This window comes from Aulostomus chinensis, chromosome 19 (assembly GCF_037954235.1).
Source record: "Aulostomus chinensis isolate RoL2024-O1b breed Wild chromosome 19, RoL_Achi_v1.0, whole genome shotgun sequence".
NCBI classification, from domain to species: domain Eukaryota; kingdom Metazoa; phylum Chordata; class Actinopteri; order Syngnathiformes; family Aulostomidae; genus Aulostomus; species Aulostomus chinensis.
In genome coordinates this window covers 6,952,611-6,972,824 of record NC_141338.1, presented here as the reverse complement: position 1 = coordinate 6,972,824, position 20,214 = coordinate 6,952,611, and the positions used below count along the sequence as shown (strand labels likewise).

Genomic DNA, 20,214 nt, shown 5'->3' with positions numbered 1-20,214 from the left:
GTGTTTTGACTGTTGGAGAACGCAGTGTCTGAGTGGAGGAACAGTCAAAACAACTTAAATTTACTTTTATCTGAAAAAGGATGTCACAGTCTTGCTTCCTTTACAAATTATTCAGGCATCAGTCTATGCAAATTCTTTCATTATCAGGGCTGAGAAGCATGGAGAAATAGATTTCCCAAGAAAGAGAAGCCATTGTTAGATTGTAACATTGTGTATCTGCACGACACCATTAACTGTACAAGAATGTGTCTATCAGTTAGGAATTCCCTCAAAACATCAGCGGACAGTTCCTTATTTTTTCGCCTGCTTGTTATTCGTTCATCCGTGCAGCTCCTTCCACAACACCTCAACTTCTTCAGAGACATTTTGTCATTGAGTTACAGAAGTCGACCATATGTCTGTCTCTTTTGTGTCTTCATCGTCGACTGGACAGGATGTGCCAAATCCTTGGCCAGGATCTTTATGTTCAATCTCACTTCCCGCTGTTTTTCCACAAGGTCCGAGGATACAGGATGGGAAACATTGGAGGCGACCACCCCACAGACCACCCCACCCACCAGACAGATTTAAAAAAAAAAAAAAAAAAAAAAATCAGCTCAGCGCCTTAAGACCACAAATCCTTCCTTATAGTTCTCCATGTTTATATTGATTCATAATGTACATAAATGAGTATGTGATTATTTCTAGTTCTAATTTATTGTACTTGAAAGGAAAAATTGATCATTTATTACTGCATATTCAGAGGGTGATATTGTCCTCAACCTCACCTTTGTCTCTACACAGCTGTGAGATCACACCAACACCCCTAATGGCCACCACCATTGTTAAAGGGGATCTGTTTTTCCACTTTAGTGGAAAAGTAGACTGATTGTTCCAGACAAAAACTTCAAGAATATCAAAGTAACTACCAGCTTACGTAATAGTGTTACTAATGATGGGAATTACATGCACGTCAACAACAAAAACATCATGATGATGTTTGTTATAAAAGATAATAATAGAGAAACAAGGGAAAGAATATCAAGGAAACAGTTCAGCATTGGCACTGCAAATTACTTGTAAGGTATGCAGTACAAAGAAGTTAATGATACCTCATGACGAGCCATTAGTATTTCCTAAAAAATAAGAGCTACATCCTGCTCGATTATTTTTTTTCTTCTTTCTGACCACTCGCTGTGGAAAGGTTACTCTCGGTTACTGGGGATATTTTGTACCACAGAGCAGGAAGAGGAAGTTGGGGTTATCCAGAGTTATTGTGATCCAGCTTTGCCCCCTTAAAAATCTCTGATTTTTTTTAACTTCAGGTTTGTTTGTTGTTGTTATTGTTGTTGTTTTTTAACTCTTGAACAAATTTCTGGACACAAAGAATAAAAGATCAACCAACAACCTTTCATTATATCGTATAGCTGTTAAGTCAGCAGGTCTTTATTCAAACTGTTTTTAGCTTTGTCCATGGAACCTTCCTGAGTACCAAGAAATACCGTCTCCATTTACATGGACATTTTTAATAACACATGCTATTAATGAGGGTAGATGATATATTTAAAAAATGGACAGAGCCTTCAACTGTGCCTTAAACTGCACTTTCTGATTGCCAGCAAGGGTGACCCGACCGGTCGCTAAAACAAATCAAATAGACATACAGTACATATTGTAAGTAATGGCAAATGTACTTTCCTTGTCGCTGGATTTATTGCCTCATTTCCACCGAGTTTATGGTCTCAATCACCAACTTCAAGTCTTTTTGCAAGTTTTTTTTATGGTATGGTTGCAAAAGTCAGTGATAAATCAGAATATGTTTTACGGTACGTGTGCGACAAGTTGCTGCAACTACAGGGTCAGTCATTCAATCTCAGTCCACTCCCTCGCCCAAATATGGTCACATCTGGCTCTAAAAAATAAGTAAGCAACGGCCACGATATCAAACTCAAGATTTCTAAATGGTACTCCTCAAAATAGGTTATAGCTTTGAGATGAAATCATAAAGCTTAGTAAACTGGTTGTTGTTATTGTTTTCCGTCCTTCTCCCTCCAGCCTGTTCATGTCCCCTTCTGTCTGTCATTCTCTCTCCCCCCTTTCTCTCTCTCTTTATCTTCGCCCCTCTCTTTCCTTCTCTATGTCTGTCTTTTTCCATTATTTATCTACGCTTCACTCTCCTGCTCTTTTCAAAGCAGATGGCCGTTACCATTGAGCCTGGATCTGCTCAATGTTTCGTCGCTGCCGTTGCAGGATGTGCTTGCTCATGGAGAATTGTTGGGTGTAAATTCATTGAAGGAGGGAGGTGCCAGACCTCTCTACTTGTAAAGTGTCATGAGATAACTTTTGCTATACAAATAAAACTGACTTGATTTGAACTTGACTTAAAATGTGATAGTTTATATGAAACAATTAAATGCATTTCTAGGTGCTACTTGGTGTAAAATGTATGAAGATACTGAAGTATGTGTTTTTCATCACAGAATTCCCTGTGCACAGGATTTTATTTTCTTTCTCCTCCTGGCCAAAGTCCATGATGACAGGTGGTGTGGTGCTGCAGTAATTACATTTGTGGTGTTTACACAGTGATATAATGTCCTAGCATGCAACAGCTGGAGTTCTCTGCCAATGAACTTATCTCTTTATGCTCTGTTACTTCAGACTGACATTACCGATGAAGTCTTTAATTTAAAATTAGTGAATGCTTACTACAGTACCTGCAGGATTAAAGTGAATGTAAGTGCAACTTTATTTATATTCTTGGTAAATCCATTCATCCATTTTCTATCACTTATCCTGTTAAGGAGCCTATCCCAGCTGCTGTCAGGCGAGAGGCAGGGTTTCACCCTGGACGGGTCGCCAGTCCATCACAGGGCCAACACATACAGACAGACAACCATTCACACTCACAGTCACACCTACAGTCAATTTAGAGTATCAATCAGCCTCGTCCCCTCTTGATGTCTTTGGACTGTGGGAGGAAGCTGGAGTACCAGAGAGAACCCACACAGGAACAGGGAGAACATGGAGACTCACACAGAAAGATGCTGTGATGGAGCCAGGGCTTGAACCCGGAACCTTCTTGCTGTGAGGGGACAGTGCTGACCACTGCACCACCATACTGCCAAATCTTGGGAAATATAATGGCAAAATATAATTTATGAGTTTGACATCAGCTAATGAGTGGGGCAGGTTATTGCACTTTCCACAGCTGATGAGTTAGATGCTACTTTAGGAGATCAGCTGACTCAGTTGGCCCCTGAGCTTCCTGAAGGCTGTTGAAAATCATGTTTTCAGACCAGTTGAGTTGACAACTCTGCAAAAAAAGAAAAAAAAGATTCTGATAAGCATGATTGCCAATCAGTCCACAGCTCTTGCTCAAATTCATTCTCTTCATTTTTGAATCTTAAAAGAGGGAACACTTAAAGTTCTTTCAAGAATTTCAGTCTATGTAATGTCAAAACAGACACGTTTCACAGTGAGCGTTGAAGTTTGTCTGAACAGCCAGAGGTACAGTAATATAGACATGAGGAACCCACAAATGCAACAGCACAGTGCAGCAATAGTAGCTAGAAAGAAGCTTACACATTTCCCCTACATGCATATCTCATACTGGATCACAGTTTTACTTGTTCACCCAACAGAGGGCAGCAGAGTCTTACTGCATCGTCCCTCCTCCCTTCACGTGGACTGGCCCTGCTTTGCTGGCTGAAGAAAAAGGTGAAAAATTGAGCTCCAATTTTACTGCACTTTTTTATGAGAGCCATTATCGAATGGATTCCAACTTTTTAGTCTGTGCATCTTCTGCTGCTGCCAATTATGCCAGCATTGCCAGGGAAAATGTAGACGATTGTGTCAGAGCTGCTATTGAGCCGTTTTTACTTGACCCTCCAGCACGTCCCAGCTGAACAAAATGAACTTCAACTGGCAGCCTTCATTTTTCTCACTCCATCTGATCAGATGAGGCCAAGCAAAGAGACTTGTGGATGTTTTCTGAAGGAATCTTGCATAGTAGTATAGCTAATAATGGATCCATGCAATACATACAGATATTTCCTGTGACACATCAATCAATAAACCTGTGTCTAATAAAGCTCTTGCAGTATCTACATTTACACCTCCTTAATGAAAAAAAAACTCCTTCCATCCTTTCATTAAATTCCAGGATATAAATGAAGGTAGAAGGAAGCTATGCTGATAAGTCTGATTGCTTGATTGATGGCCTGTCATGTTTGCCTGCATTACATTTCAAAAAGCGTGCTGCAGGGATGACTTTTTTTTGGTGTTTGCATCACCATGGGCTTCCTTGACCAGGCACAAATGGGATTTTTACTTTGGATCATGGATTACTGCCCTAAATAAACTCACATTACGCTGTGAATGAACTGCTCTGCTGATTTCACTGCAACAAGCCTCAGGCTTCTTTGGTCCACATGACATTTGCATTCTTGTGTTGCCTCTTGTTAGCAGCAGTTGTTTTTATGACACATGAATGCCTAAATACTCAAGTGCAGTGTTGAGAAATTCTGGTAAAACAAAATAATTGTCTTTAAGTAGCATGAACGACTGACTTTATTCCAGGCATTTAACAAAAAACCCTTTCAAAAATACAATTACTACACCACTCTACACACAATACTGAATAGTACACTTGCAAAACCTGTCTAAACTGTCTGTTGTAAGTATGGACACTTGTTGTTCACTGAACTGATCCATCAATTAGAGCTTTCAGCACTACCAAATAGAACCTAATATGTGTACCTGTGTGGTATACATGGACGTACTGCAATTGGCTTCTTGTCATTCAGCTTTCTAAACCTAGGGAGCTGCTTTTGCCCTCAAAAATCCCTTCCTGTCAAGGTCTTGTTAGTCAGTGCAACCAATTGTAGCAAATTATATATCTAACTCACTCTTCCATTTCAGAAAACCTGACACTTTTGCCGTAGTTTAGCCTTTTTCTTGACATCATGTCTGCTCCAATTTTGATGTGTTTCAGCTGTGATGACAATGGGAATGAATATGAGTGGAGAGAAAGACAGAGGGACGGGAAAGGGAAGACAGATGCACAACACACAATAACAGCAACAACAGTGGCAATAATTGAAAACTTACTACCAATAATTACATCCACCAGTTCCTTAAGCGATCAACTTCAGCCAAATGTGAGGATTTAAGCGATAGGAAATTCAATACAAACACAACTGTGATGTTTATGTTAGTACAGTACTGAGATACTAATATGAATACAATGGGTACTAATACTAATACTGATGCTAAGGGTGGCAGCCTGAGGCTCTTTAGGTCTGCAGCTGCAGCTGCAGGGATCTGGTACATGAGACAGCACAAAGACTCATAAGAAGAAGTCGGGTTTGTAACAAGCATGTATGAATGAGTACAGGAAGCCAGAGAGGAGGGGAGAGAAGCCCAGTGCATCATGGGAGAGCTACCGGCAATCAAAGCCTTGAGTAGCATATCTAGGGGCTAGCCTTCGCAGCTCAAACTATAAGCTTTATTAAAAAAAAAAAAAAGTTCTTAAGTCTACTCTTAAACATAGAGAGGGTGTCTGCATCCCAGACCAAAACTGGGAGACGGTTCTATAGAAGAGGAGCCTGACAACTGAAGGCTCTGGCTCCCGTTCTACTTTTAGAACCAACGGTAACCCTGCATCCTGGGAGCGAAGGGTTCTAGCCTGATAATGGGAGACTATGAGCGCTGTTGGATTGGATGTAGTTGTTAGGTGTATTTTGTTGAAGTAAAAGTAGACCCGATGCAGTCGAAGATGCCAGGGAACTTCCTGAGTCCAAACACTAGCATGTGTTTGAATTCATCAAAACATTTTTTTAAATAAAACCTATAACAATGTGTCTTTGTTGATGTGAATCTCGCGGAGCAATAGATCCTAGATATTTAAAACTGGGCTGCAGTGTGGAAACTCATAACAATTTTGTTTTTTTCTATTATATTGTGTATAAGCACTTTAATCAAGGGGCAATGTGCATTTGCAGACACATAGAAAGAAGCCATCAAGTTGATATTAAAATTACCTTTAAAAGACAACAGGTAGATTCTCTCTTGGTTTGATGATGCATTTTTGTAGGCCAACACTGAATTTTTAATTTGTACAAAATTACATTGATAATCCTGACCATTTCACCCTTCTTTTGTGGTTTTTGAAGCGTAAATGCAATGGTCAGATGTAGAAATCTAAGGTTAGATGCTATGCGTGACCCAAAGCGTGGCAGCATGACTTCACCACAAGTTCTATTACGTAGAACCATAATATATATTAAGAAACTGATAACCACATTTCACATTTTTCAGGCATTTAACCAAAAGCCCTTTGAAAAATCCCACTAACTTCGAGATGAGGGAAGTGGATGTTCAACAAAGCAAACTTGTGTCTAGGTTCTAGAACTACTTCCTGCACCCATCTTCAATTCTTTAGTTCCAGGTTGCCTCTCCTGAGTTTCTGCATTCGGTTCCTCTTGGCTCCTTGCGAGTTGACGTATGATTTATATATATAAAATAATGTGTTACAACATTCTCCACTTCCTTAAAATTAGTGATGACTCTTTCAGCAGCATTCTAAAAGACCAGCAGCTGTCTGTTTTTCTAAAATACGCGATGATCTTCACTTCTCAATGGAAATATTTTCAGGTTTGCTTTGTTTGAATGATAGCGCTATGGTAACAATAGTAAGTCACAGCCCAGCTGTAATTGCAGAAGCGGAGTTGTATTGAAACCAGGTTTAGTAAACAGACAAGGATAAATGTGTCAGATTCTTTGGCTTGTAGCAACTAGATAATACTAAGAAAGAGCATCAGGGTCAGATTTACACAACACATTTATATACTGGAAGCAGTCCTTCACCTCCCGCTGACATAATTCAACTGATAACAAGAGCTAATGAGAAAGAAACTGCCTGAGGAGAATTCAAAGGCTGATGGAGGATACAGTTATTTAAAGTTGCTGCAGACATTGATTGAGATTTTCTTTTGATGTTGTTGATGTCATGACTTGAGTGGGAGGGTTTGTATGGTGTTTATATAATGACTCATGTAATTTAGCTTTATGTTGCTCTTCAACGTGGGTGAGCGATTTTCCCTTTCAAAAAAAAAAAATATATAGAGAGAGAGAGAGAGAGGGGAATAAATCTCTTTTTATATATCACAACCCGTATGCTCAATATAAGACATTTATTTTTGACATTTATGAAATGACGGTGATAAATCTTTCCTGGAGCCAGTGGCCATCTATACTATCTAGGTGGTGTAAATGTTGACATTTTACACCCCCGGCTCAGCGTGACTGTTGATCTGACAGTGACTCTTAACCGTCATGATGCTGGCAACAACAGAAGCGTGACTGATAGGCCCCTTAAACACAGTTGCTGCACATATGGCAACATTAACAAGGACACAATCCACTTTTTCCACATAATTATTATAGAATATAGAATATAAAATAAAAACTAACATTGTGTATTAAATGTAGAAATGTCACATGAAGTCATTGCCACTTTTTTAAAAAGACCAACAAACATTTAAAGCCAGGTATAAACATAAAATTAAAATAACAGTTGGAATTTTCAAAAATGTAAAGGATATCAAACTTTAAAAAAACAAAAACAAAACCAAAAGACAAAACCAGCCCCCCCAAACAGATAGATATAAATGATCATATCTCATTGTATTTATCTGTCAGGCCTAGTTCTTGCAACATTCATGTCTTTTTGGGGGAATTTATCATTTAGTCACTGATTCTAAAGTGTTTTATTTAGAATTTTTTGACTGCTTCCTGGACACTCCTACTGAAAAATCAACAATTTTTCATAAAATTGCTTGTCTATATGTCGTACACATCCCTTTGAAATAAAGTGAGAAATTTGTTTTTAAATCGTGTTTCTCTTTGTGTGTGTGTGCGTGTGCGTGCATGTGCGTGCATGTGTGTGCATTTGTGTGTGTTTATTCAGTTTTGAGCAGTGTGAGTGCTGTAGGGCCACAAAGATCCTCTAGAACTCACCCAAGACATTTAATAGATTTGCATTAGAGTGGTTCCTTCTCTGTGACACCCAGAATGTCCTCAAGCCTTCAGCCTCTTCAGCTACTTTCTCTTGTATCTGCTGATTTACCAAAATGAAATGAATTAAAGCCACTCGGACTGTTTGGCAAGATTGTCTAGCGTTATCATTCATTATTTCTTGGTGGAACAGCTTTGTGAGATCAAAACATCAATCTTCAGTTGTTTTAGAACTGCTAATATACATACACATGAATGAAATTCTCATTAACATAACTACACATTTACATACAGAAATTACTTTTCTTGCTCAGGTCTTGGACAAAATGATATACAAGCACTTATACATCTCCAGCATTGTATAATAATGTGGCTGTTGATATTTATATTTAAATGGAATTCAAATGTTTGCAGCCAGGAAGCAGTGTGTGATTGAGGCACTTAAGAGAAATGGTGATATTTGGTCCCATGCAGGCCAGTCAGCCAATCGCAGACTCTAACTACTGGCTTCTGAGTGAGCTGCACATCGCTGGAGGAAATGTCTAGTTTCACGTCACTTACAAAGTCTTAGTCAAAGTAACCTAATGATAGGGGTGTAAATCAAAAATTCAGTTCCAAGTAGGAATCAATAAGTCGGAATCATTATTGTAATCGTTAGCAGAATCTCAGAATTGCGGAGTGGGAACTGGAATAGATGAAATTAAAAATTTACCCAACATGAGCCAGTGGAGGCACAAAAAATGAAGGAGATATACTTTGTAGTTCACTGGTTTTGCCTCAGATTGGATGCATATTAATCCATACGTAAAAGAAGCCTTCTCTAATCAATTTCATATTTGAACATGTGAGAGAAGGCTATGAAGAAACTATGAATACGCATTCAATTTTACATCTTTAAGTAAACTCTATGATAAATGTTTAATGCGTTTTTCCAAGCCTGGTCAATCTGCTACACACACACACACACACACACACACACACACACACACACACACACACACACACACACACACACACACACTAAAACAAAAAAACATCCAATTTCCTGCTCCAGCCAAATAAGAACTCCTTTTCCCAGAATTCCTACGACCGTAGCACCGAGGTCACCAGGAAGTGGTTTGTAAACAACACCAGTGTTCGCCGAGGCAAGTCTGTACCACACAGCTGCTGAAATCCGGCTTCTTTTAGTAAGAACTACCGTCAGGAGGATAGAACTGTAATTCTTGGTTCATCGATAGTAGTGGTTTTCTTTATGCTTGATTGCGTTTATGATTCGTCTGTAAAGATTCATGTCACGTGATCCACCGGCAGGCGCCTTTGAGTGTAAGCGACTAACTAACTTTCACCTGGATCTCTCGGCACACCGTCGTGAAGCCAAAACATTGTGTTCCCTTTGACCGACCGCTAAAGGTAGGCTAAACTAGTGTCCTAGACTGGTGCAGGTAAGCCTCTCGAGCCTCCTTTGCTATTGTCGTTCTTGTCAGTTCGTCAGCCGAACGATTGAGTTAAAGAGTTTGTTTGGGTCAAAGTCTCCTGACAGTTCCGGGGATTTAAGATCTGCCAATTCACAGGATGTCTGAGATTAAAGTTAGACATTTTACTGTAAATTATTCAAAAGTGCTGGCTGGTAACGCTTCTTGAGAAGGTTTGTCACTTTGGACCCTACAGATGCATCCATGCCTGTTGAAGTCCAAAGTCTAAGTGCCGTTGTGCGGCTGGAGGTTGCTGATTATCAGGTCATGGTCGTAATGCAGCAGGTGGTGCTTCTTTCCAACATGATGATTTTTACCCTCTAATCTTTAAATGATGCGAGGGAAAATCCTCACATAATCCATAAGTCCATTAACTTGAGTTAATGTATTAATACCAACAGGTCAGGGGGTCCTGGAAAGTGAATTGTCTATTTGCATGTTTTTAATAATAATAATAATAATAATAATACATTTTATTTATAAGGCGCCTTTCAAGGCACTCAAGGTCGCCGTACAACAGTTTAAAATAGATAAATAAATAAAATAAAACATGCACGATTTAAAAGAACAACAACAGAAGTCCCTAGGAGAGCACAAGAGAGGGCATTCAGCCATATGCCTGTCTACAAAGGTGAGTTTTGAGATTATTTTTGAAGGTGACAATGGAGTCAATGTTTCTGATGTCAGGAGGGAGGGAGTTCCAGAGGCGAGGGGCAGAGCAACTGAAGGCTCTAGCCCCCATGGAGGTTAGACGGAAGGAGGGGACATTGAGGCTGATGGAGGAGGAAGACCTGAGAGACCGGGTGGGAATGTTGGTGTGGAGAAGTGGTGTGGAGAATCTTTAATAATGATAATTAAAAAAAGCCTTTTCTGGCTGGGACCTATACAGCTGCCCAGCTCAACTACCAGCTTGAATGCAGCCTCAGATTTAGTAGCAGGGCCATTTTGAAGCGTTGGTCCGAGCTCCGGGAGATACAAAGAGTCCTGGCTTTTAAATGATGAGGTGAAATGTCTGTACTGTTGCGTCTGAAAATGTGTCATGAAAAGAAACCAAACCCTTATTTAGTCTCAACACTGTGGCGCTGAGGAAGATCCTACGAGCAACTCTTAGTATCCCATTATCTTGTGACAGGCGTTAGCTTGTCATCATGAGAAAAGTAGCTTTACTATTATACGAAATACTCCGTCCCTCCATTTTCTATCTATACTGCTTATCCTTTAAGGGTCGCCCAGTCTGTCGCAGCGCCATCAAGAGCAATTAGGGGCTCAGTAACTTGCTCAAGGATACTTCAACATGGTCACCGGGAAGTGAGGATCGAACCAGCAACCATTCGATTGCTACATGGCCACTCTACCTCGGAGCCACGCCGCCCTTGTACTATATACTATTGTGACAATATTGTTATGGTTCATGTTTCCCACCACTGGATGGAATCCCTAATAACTGAACTGAACCTTCTGTCTCAGGTGCTTTGTGTATTGCAGTGTACTGAGAGGTGTGTAATAGTATCATACTGTGTGTAATATTCCTCCTGTAGCCCTTCCATCATGGCACTGGCCGGGGTGAGAGTCATCGAGCTGGCGGGCCTGGCGCCAGCACCATTCTGCGGAATGATCCTGGCAGACTTCGGAGCCAAGGTGATCCGTGTGGATCGGACCAAGGTTGGCATGGCTTTGGACACGCAGGCGCGGGGGAAAAGATCTGTGGCCATCAACCTGAAGACACCAGAGGGTGTAGACTTGCTCCGGAAGCTTTGTGTCCAGTCTGATGTGGTCCTGGAGCCGTACCGTAAAGGTCAGACCAGCATCTCTCAGCAAAAGAGAGAAAGATGAATTTGTATTTAAAATTACAGTCACAGTCATTCAGCATTAAGGAAAGGAAATAGAAATGTTAACTCATACAGGTGGTAGCGCTAACATTCCCCAGTAGCCAAGGCCTTTGTCCTGAGGAAGTGGCCTCTCTGGAGGTCTTAAAGATTAATGCAATACACTGTAAAGAGTATTTTTTGATATAACTGTGCAGTTATAACCTCTTGACTTAAACATTTATCATTGTGATCATGTTTTCTACGCTTGTTCTTCCAGCATCAAAAGGTCAAGGCGTTTTCACTTAAAGCCAGACAGACAATGAGCAGACAGAGATGCAGGGTTCCCATGATGAAAGTGTAAACGAAATCTGTTCTGACCTCGTAGGTGTGATGGAGAAGCTGGGCCTCGGTCCACAGGAGCTCTTAAAGGAAAACCCTCGTCTGATCTATGCTCGGTTAACCGGGTACGGACAGAGTGGATCTTACGCCTCAGCAGCTGGACATGATATCAACTACTTGGCCATGTCAGGTAATGAAATTACACTTTAAAATTGTGGGAGAAAACCTTGAACTCCCAATTCTGTGAGCGTTGTAACTCAGTCCTCTTCATTTTTAGTTTAATTTCCATTCGTCCGTCTGCTAGATGACACTTAGCATGGCCCTCGTTTCATGAATAAAAATATTAAATCTGCCCGCACGTTATACCTTTTCTGTCCTTCTTTGTGTGCCTTTATGACTCCATTTTATAATAATTTGTATTTTTTTACATCACTTAAGCTGTCAGGATTTGAACAGGGATTTATCGCTCTGATAAAACAGCTGATTTCATTCAACATGGGTGCTATGATAATCACCAGCATTCTGATTTTTGAAAACAAAAAGGAAATAAAAGAGGTGTCGCTAATGAAAGTCGAGGCAAAAACGTTGAATGTTATGACTTTAAAATTTGCTGCAGATGACCAACAGTCTCAACCCCAGGGCTGGAACTAAGTTTTTAAAGCATTGTTAAATGTCTGGGTTCCCCGTCGCACTCTCTGGGTTTTTAATGGGATAAAAGTTAGAAATAAACTCTGTGATTAACACAGTTGTGAGACATTTTAGTGTTTTGTTCTGCAGCATAAAACATTTCAGTAATACAGAACAGAACACATTAAAATGCGTACTTCTGGGTTGGTGAAGTAGAAGCCTAAGTCCTCCCAGCACCACTCTAGAATTTTCTCTTATAATAAAGCCCATTGATGCGTCAGGCCAAAATATAGATGCTATCTGTAAAGGTGACCTTGGTAAAGGAGAGTCCATCTCTCTGAATGGATATTGACCTCCCAAAGTTAGAGTTGAGGAAAAGAAAGCAGCAGCTCGTAAGAACCTGTCTTCCTCTTCAAAGCGCTTTTTTGTAAAATTCTTAAAAAAAAAAAAAGGGAAAAGGATAAGAGCTGCTGTGTAAAGGTAACAATCTGTTTGAACAGAGTTGAAATTCTTTTGGGCAAAAAATAGCCTTGTGAACTTTTTTGCCGTCAGAGAACATTCTTTAAGTTCAAAGGAGTCTGCTGGTTTCATTCTGATATTCCAGTAATACTTTATTTCATTTCACCTCCAGAGATGAAAACTTCAGAAGCAGTTCTCACATTTACTTTGAATCCTGAACTTTTTTTCTCGTCCCTGCCGTCACAGGGCTTTTATCCAGGCTGGGTCGTAGCGGAGAGAAGCCGTACGCGCCGCTGAATCTGTTAGCTGACTTTGCTGGTGGTGGTCTCACCTGTGCCATGGGGATTGTCTTAGCGCTGCTGGAGCGGACAACGTCAGGGAAAGGACAAATCATTGATGCTAGCATGGTAAGCATATTATTGTAAGAGTTAAGATGCAGTCTGGCACTTTTCAGTCTGCAGCCTGACAAACCACCTTCTTTTGATAGAAGCTCAGACAGAAAACCACTTTCTACGTCATAAATATGCATCATGTCCTCAAAAACAGGTTCAAACTAATGACACTGGAAACCCAACTGCAGCCAGACGTAATCGCTTTCTGGAGAATGGGCACTCTTATCCTGACAACAGCCCTCCATCAAGGCAATGCTAGAGCTGGATTGTTAAGATTCAGCAGTTTAGAGATGCTGAAATACAAGCGGGCGGCTGAAAGCCTCCCTGTAATAACATGGTGAATTCGTTCAATGATGCTGTCAGATGCTGCAAGTAATGATTTCTCAGCTTATCAGAGGCAAAACAAGCAATTTTAGTGGATGGAGTTGGATGCAGATCATTTCAGTCAATCGCATCAACTCAAAAATCCGGTTGATAAATGCCGAAATTTGGTTGTGAGTGTTTAAATGTCCGTCCCGCGACTGGGTAGTTTTGTCGAGCAGAGCGAAACAATGATGCCGGGCGACACTCTACAACAACAGCAAGACTGCAAATCGTACAGTTTTATTGTCCAAATTAATTGCAAACACCAACAAAATGTGTTTTTGTGTCGTATGCCAAGAGTTATTATTTCAGGTGTGATACTTACATTGCAACACGGGCAACTGTATTGAACAAACATATCATTTAGTACTACTTACATCAATCATTATAGCAAAATGACTCAGCTCCCAGCACTGGCGAGCACTCACAGAGCTCATACTTCCAGCAGGAGGAACCTTGGCCGCGTTTGGTGACCATCAGCTGCGTAGTTTTTGCATTATTGCATAAAAATAAAACACCAGCCATCAAGTAATCGTCGGGAATGTGAAATATATTATGTACAGTATGTGATGTAGAGTTACTGAACAACAGCTGTAGCGTTTTATCCACAAGCCCCTACCACGGTGTGTTCCTCAGTGAAACACCTCTTCTGGACCGTGATGTTTGTAACGCCTGGTACTCGCCAGCTCAGACGGAGGCAGAGCACCTAATCCTTCAGCTCCAACCGCCGTGACAAGAGCCACCATTTAAGGCATGACATCTCTTTTTTCCCTGAACTGTGCTGACAAACAATAACATCAGTGAAGCCCTTTCTGTCAGAAGCATGTCATCAATCCTATCACCATCCACCAACCAAACAATAATAAAAAGCTCTTAAAGTAAGTAAAGCTGTGAAGAGAGACAACTGCTTCCGTCTCCTGATGACTCAGAGCAGCAGTTTGGTTAGAGATCATCTCAGCAGACGCCGGCATGAACACGGTTATGTAATGTTTTACTTCCCCAAATATTTAAACCTCCTTTGTTTGTCAAGCTGTTGTTTGCTCATATAAATGAGAAGTTACTTCTCGGTAACATTAACTGGGATGTTCGACCTTGTATGTGCCGCAGGATGACAGCAGGATCTGCATTCGCCTCACTTCAGATCAGATCTTATCATACATCAGCAGCAGTAGTAATAAACACATTATCACATGGGCACTTGACTCACTTAAGTAGGAATCAGTTTTCTTGAGTGTCAGCGATGTTGCAGAAAGTGATGACCCAGCAGTTTATTGTGTCATCACAGTTAACTGCTGGACCTTCAGCTCAATGCTTAGGTGTCCTCCAGAACCCTGACTGTTGTGGCTGTCACCACTCTCATTATCTTGGGCTTGAAATCGCTCTGTTGTCAGTCCTTGCACGCTTCGCTGCCTGAGATTGCGGACGCTCTCTGAGGTTTTGTTTGCGAGGTGTGGGCGGAAACAACTAGAGAGCTATAAAAGAAACAGCCCTTCACCCCAGACACGGGTGTTGTCAGACGGCCCAGGCGAGTCACTGAAGGCCAGGCTTCCAAGCTTCCTCGAAGGAGCTACTGTCTGCTGCAGGCGTGGTTTAGGTGCGACAATGGCGATAAGCATCTGTGGAGGTGACTCAGCTCATGGAGTTGTCAGCATAGACACTGCTACAGCATTGGTTATGTCAGAGCTGGAGAATATTTGGTCTGCAGAAGAAGAGCAAGGACTCTCTCGTTGGCAAAGATATTTTTGTTCTTCCCCGAGCGGCTTCGGCTTCCACGTTAGTTTGCGGATTGATTGGTTGAGGTTGGCACAGTATGCAGTGATCAATAAACGGTTCTCCCTGTCCGCTGCGGACTATTTCTTCAATGTGTCAGCTCGTCTCCAAACAGTTTCTACGGAGGGCTCCCCAGGTGGTTCTACAGCAAACAATCTGGCGTGTCCTTCAAGGTTGTAGCTTCAGTCCAAGCTGTCATTTTACATTCAGAAATCTCCAGACTTTGTCAGCCAGAGATCTCTGATGACTGGTATGATGAGGCTAATTGCTCTGAATCTGCTGGATATGTAAATTAGCATCTGTTTCAATCTCAAAAGTTCCTCTCAGTGGACTATTTTACTGTCAGTGCTGTTTAACTTTGTTCTGCTGCCTACAAGTGGTCAAAATCATTTCTATCATTTATGCAGATGTAAAGAAATTGTGTTCATTAGGTGGAAGGAGCAGCGTATGTGGGTTCATTCGTATGGAAATCCCAGAGCATTGGTATGTGGGACCGTTCCAGAGGAGAGAACATGCTGGACAGCGGAGCGCCCTTCTATGACACCTACCAGACTTCAGATGGACAGTACGTGGCTGTTGGTGCCATAGAGCCACAGTTCTACAAACGGCTACTGGAGGGTAATAAACACATACAGATTTAACTCAAATAAGTAGAAAATTACTCTTGAGGTACAGTGACGTTAGAGCATGTCAACTTTTCTCACTGGGACGTGTGACTTTAAAAGCTCAGCAAATGCAGAATCTGCCTCCTCTCTGAATAACGCGGCGTGTCATGACTTGAGCACAGCACACTGCAGCATGTTGACTTGTTCAGAGATGAGACTCAAGGCCTGGCTGATATTCCGGTTCATCATAGGCCTATCATGGGCCGATCACACATACGGTGTATTGTCTGTCTGTATGTATGTATGTATGTATGTATGTACACATTTTACAGCACAGACAATGCAAAAAATTATGTCTGTGGTTAATTAAAAATGATGTAACATGGCGTATCCGGCAGAGAGCGCTCTGGCGCCTCACTCTAGTATGAGGGAAGTTATATGTCAAGTAGCCTTATACCTTTCCATAATTATATGGGTATAAAATGAATGCACTATGAACATAGAAAGTGCTGATTTTCTCTCCAGCACAAAGATTCACTATATTGGTTGCACATATCAGTGATTTATGTTTGCTCTATTTTGCCGGTCAGCCCCCAGAAATCCCATATTGGTCGATCCCTATAAACAGTATAACTCCTAGACAAGCAAATGAACAGAGGAACAGTAAACAGTGCTTGATGGTGGGTCAAGTCGGTGGCAGCTTTCTTTTCGTTAGCATATTTCTCCTGCAGCATGCAAAAGGCTGCAGTGATTTAATGAACTCAAGAAAGGATTTAATTTGTTAATACACAGCTGAGGACGGCAGATACCGCATGAGTGGGCCATTCTAATAACTTCTGATACAGTTCCATAATAATATATTTATTTCCAAATGCGTCATGATGTTTTCGGTGAGACCTTCGTGAATAGCACTTCCTGCTGGCTTCTTCTCTCACTTGTGCACCACGTGGTCGGGGCTCAGAGCTGAAGATGAAATCCGCCGATACAAGCTGTTTGTGTGAGGAGCAGCGAGTGGGGCTGTCCTTGAGCTAACAATAAATGCATGGAGCAGAGAGAGAAGAATCACAATAGTCTTGCAAGCGAACAAATTACCTCCCAACAGAAAGACCCCACCATCAAACCATCTCTATAAACTGTCTTTTGTGTGACATTTGATGTTTTGTTTTTTTTTCTTGTTTCTAGGCTTAGAATTGGATGCCGGGAATTTACCCCCTCAGATGAGCTCTCCTGATTGGCCAGAGCTCAGACGGATCTTCACAGAATGTTTTGCCTCAAAGACTCAGGCGGAGTGGTCGAGGATATTCGATGGGACGGATGCTTGTGTGACGCCTGTGTTGTCTTTTGACCAGGTGAGCTCACACCCACATAACCAGGAAAGAGGTTCTTTCCTGAAGGATTCTAGTGGAGAAGAAAGCCCTCGACCAGCCCCGGTTCTCTCCCGGACTCCTGCGGAACCTTGCATCGCCTCCGATCCTGTGATTGGAGAACACACAGTTGAGGTCTTAGAGGACTACGGATATGACTCGGCGCAGATAGACCAGATGTTGGCAGCTGGGGTTGTAGAGTGCAATGCTGTCAAGGCGAAACTGTGAAGGACCACTGGCCAAGACCGTTCAGGAAGTTCACGCTCACCGACCATGTTGAGAATTCAGGATTCGTGACAGAAGAGATGGATCCTGACGTAACTGATACTGACATTCAGACACAAGATCTTAACGTAACAGACCGTGCTTGAGGGATTCCGGGTTTGGTAAAGGGGAAGACATGACGGTTCTTGAGTGGCAGTAGTCGTGTTTCCATCAACTCATGTTAATGCACATTTTGACACTACCGGTTTAGAAGTAGTTGATGGAAACTGCATATTTTAAAAAAAACAACAAAAAAACAAAACTCCCTGGATTTGAATTTTGATGCGTGTGGTATTTTTCTCATCTTTTTTAAAAGAAAGTAAAAATGCAGAACAGAAGATGGCAAACCTCTAGTTGGACTCTCAGCATGTAACGTTTTCTACACTGCCATCTTCTGGCAGCCCCGATATTTCAAATCAGTTGACTGAAACCCACCGAATGTACGCTTCCTTTTTTGCAACACATCCGCAGACGGTGTAAGATTTACTTGATAATTCAATAGAAACACGATTACTGTACGCTCCGCATGCCTACATTGATAAACAGTCTTCAGGGCTCAGAGGTGCAGCATCTTCCTCTGAAATTTCTCAGTGATGATTATTTTAAAGATCAGTATCTTATCTCTCTGTGTCTCTACACTCTTGTTTTGTTGATCTTGTCTGGGGGGTTCATAATCCTAATATAATCCACTAATCAAAGGGTAATCTCTGGCTGTGTTGAAATGTCCTTGAGCGCCCGTGTTGCTCCCCACGGGCCACCATCAAATATGTGTGTGTTAAGGACCGCGCTGAGCTCATTCCTCAGGTGTTATTGTCAGAGGGGGAATCAAATGCAGCAGGGACGACAGGGAGATAGTAGCATGCGCCAGACCGTCTTCATCACTACGCACTTGCCTCTCATGGTGGCCAAATCTCTTCAGTAATTATTCCAGGACCTCACTGCAGCTCCTGAAAGATTAGATACCCGCTGGTGGTAGAAGCGGCTCCGGCAAGATTTCTTACAATTTTTATAACGTGTACATTTTATTAATTTTTCTGGAGATACCGCTTGAGGGCTGTACCGCCCACGGGGATAATTGCCCAGATGAAATGTCATGTGTGTAAAGTGGAGCTTACATTAAGCATACAAATGCAAATCTGTTCCAGATGCATGAAATGTGAGATGGATTTTGTGTGATCACCCACTATGAACAGTAAATTTTGGAATGACTTGAACAGCTCTGTATATCAGATAATAGGATATGCCAATTAAAAATGAATCCCACCATGCTTATTGTCATGAGCTCATTTGTCATAAACCCGTGAAAGTCCATGAGAATTCGCACTTCATCATCAGAGATTCAGAGTGGCTCTACAGCTGAGAGCTCTTCGGTGGAACCAGGATCGATGCGGATTATTGAGCCCGGCTGTGAGAAAACACACCCCGTCAGTTACCTGCTTCATAGAAGAGACACTACATCCTGAGAATATTCCCATCCATCAAGCATCAATTTAAACTTAATCTCTCTCTCTACGAATTAAAGAAACTATTGAATCCTCATCAGCAATGGTCACTTTACAATAATTTAAACAGCTATGCAGTCAAAAGTATCAGTTGTTCATGACTGCCTCGCAGCAGTGTTTGGCCTTGTTCAGATAGGGATCCTTTATCTGCTGACAAAAAGGAATAACAGACATTTTTGTTCTTCTGCCTGCCAATTTCTAAAAAACACCATAATGCAGCAGATAAGTCCCCAACTCCTCCGAGGCAGATGCAATAGTCGGTGTCCATGTGTTTCAGTCGTACATAGCTTTAGATTTTGTAGCAGCAGAGAGAAAAGGCTTTGGTTTCGTAAGATTTTTTTTTTCCCTGAGTTTCATATTTTTAATCAAATCAGTTTCAACTCCTCTTGACAAGCAGTGAGCCTGGAGCCTTGAGGGCCCCTGTGGCTGTGGGGCCTGGCGGTAGATGCATGCTCTGCCTGCTTGTGTTCTCAGAATGAGTTCCGTGTCTTTGAATTTTGTATTTAACTCCCCAAATAGTTCTCACACTGTGCAGGTTTGTCGATTTACTGTTAGTTGGCAAAGTCCCTAACAATCTACTGGGCAGGTTTTCATAATCCCTGGAGGAAAGGGATGAGGGAACTCAAGACCCCATCCAAAATCTTGGGGTGGATCTGTTTTGGTGGACATCTGCATTGAGTTTCTTTCTAGTTTTCCAATGCTTTTAGCTGAAAATCCAATTTCCATCACATTGGTGGTATCAGTGCACAATTTTAAGAGTCACACAGGCTATTTTGTGTATCGCCAAAGTAAGAAACTGTGATACCCCTGGTCTGAGTTAAAGCGCTGAAGTGCTTTAGTATTCAAAGTACATTTTTTCTTTTTAATATTAGCATATTGTCATATTGTTTTTGGAGTACATTTAGTACTATGTCGCTCTCGTGCTACACCGAGCCCATAAATCAGCTTAATACGGACACTGGAACCAAGCGGTATTTGGTCCTCATGTTAAACAGAATAAATTCTCTCCTGGTTCCGCGCTGTTTCTCACAGATGGACATGAGCGTGATCTGGAGAGTTCCAACTGGATTCCAGGACTTAAGCACCACAGACATTGTTATGTACAGCTTTGGAAAGCGCATGCTGGTCACGAAGCATCCTGTGGAGTGGTCTCTAATGGCAAAAATGCTGACGAGGGTCGCATACGTTGGCAGCTTTATTCATGTCGCCGTGTTTCCCCTTAATTTACAAAGTGCTGTTTAAGTTGTGAAGGCA

The 20,214-nt window shown here is 41.6% G+C and overlaps 1 protein-coding gene across 2 annotated transcripts; it reads left to right on the top strand.

Moving 5' to 3' along the window:
- Positions 1-9,089: 9,089 nt before the first annotated feature.
- On the top strand, positions 9,090-18,716 carry amacr (alpha-methylacyl-CoA racemase). 2 transcript variants are annotated; one of them, XM_086187946.1, is made up of 6 exons: positions 9,090-9,405; positions 11,006-11,262; positions 11,661-11,804; positions 12,947-13,107; positions 15,657-15,843; positions 17,013-18,716. In XM_086187946.1, the coding sequence occupies exons 2-6, from the start codon at positions 11,016-11,018 to the stop codon at positions 17,420-17,422; spliced, it is 1,149 nt and encodes a 382-aa protein (XP_086044072.1). In that variant the 5' UTR covers positions 9,090-9,405; positions 11,006-11,015; the 3' UTR covers positions 17,423-18,716. The 2 variants fall into 2 exon arrangements, with proteins under 2 accessions (XP_086044072.1, XP_086044073.1); XM_086187947.1 differs by having other exon boundaries at positions 9,097-9,182.
- The last annotated feature ends 1,498 nt before the right edge of the window (positions 18,717-20,214 follow it).

What these genes read in the sequence shown, in the direction of transcription:
- amacr (XM_086187946.1), top strand. Translation starts at nt 11,016, where the DNA reads ATGGCACTGGCCGGGGTGAGAGTCATCGAGCTGGCGGGCCTGGCGCCA. An exon ending in CCTGGAGCCGTACCGTAAAG is followed by an intron (nt 11,263 to 11,660) that starts GTCAGACCAGCA and finishes CTGACCTCGTAG; the next exon opens with GTGTGATGGAGAAGCTGGGC. An exon ending in AAATCATTGATGCTAGCATG is followed by an intron (nt 13,108 to 15,656) that starts GTAAGCATATTA and finishes TGTGTTCATTAG; the next exon opens with GTGGAAGGAGCAGCGTATGT.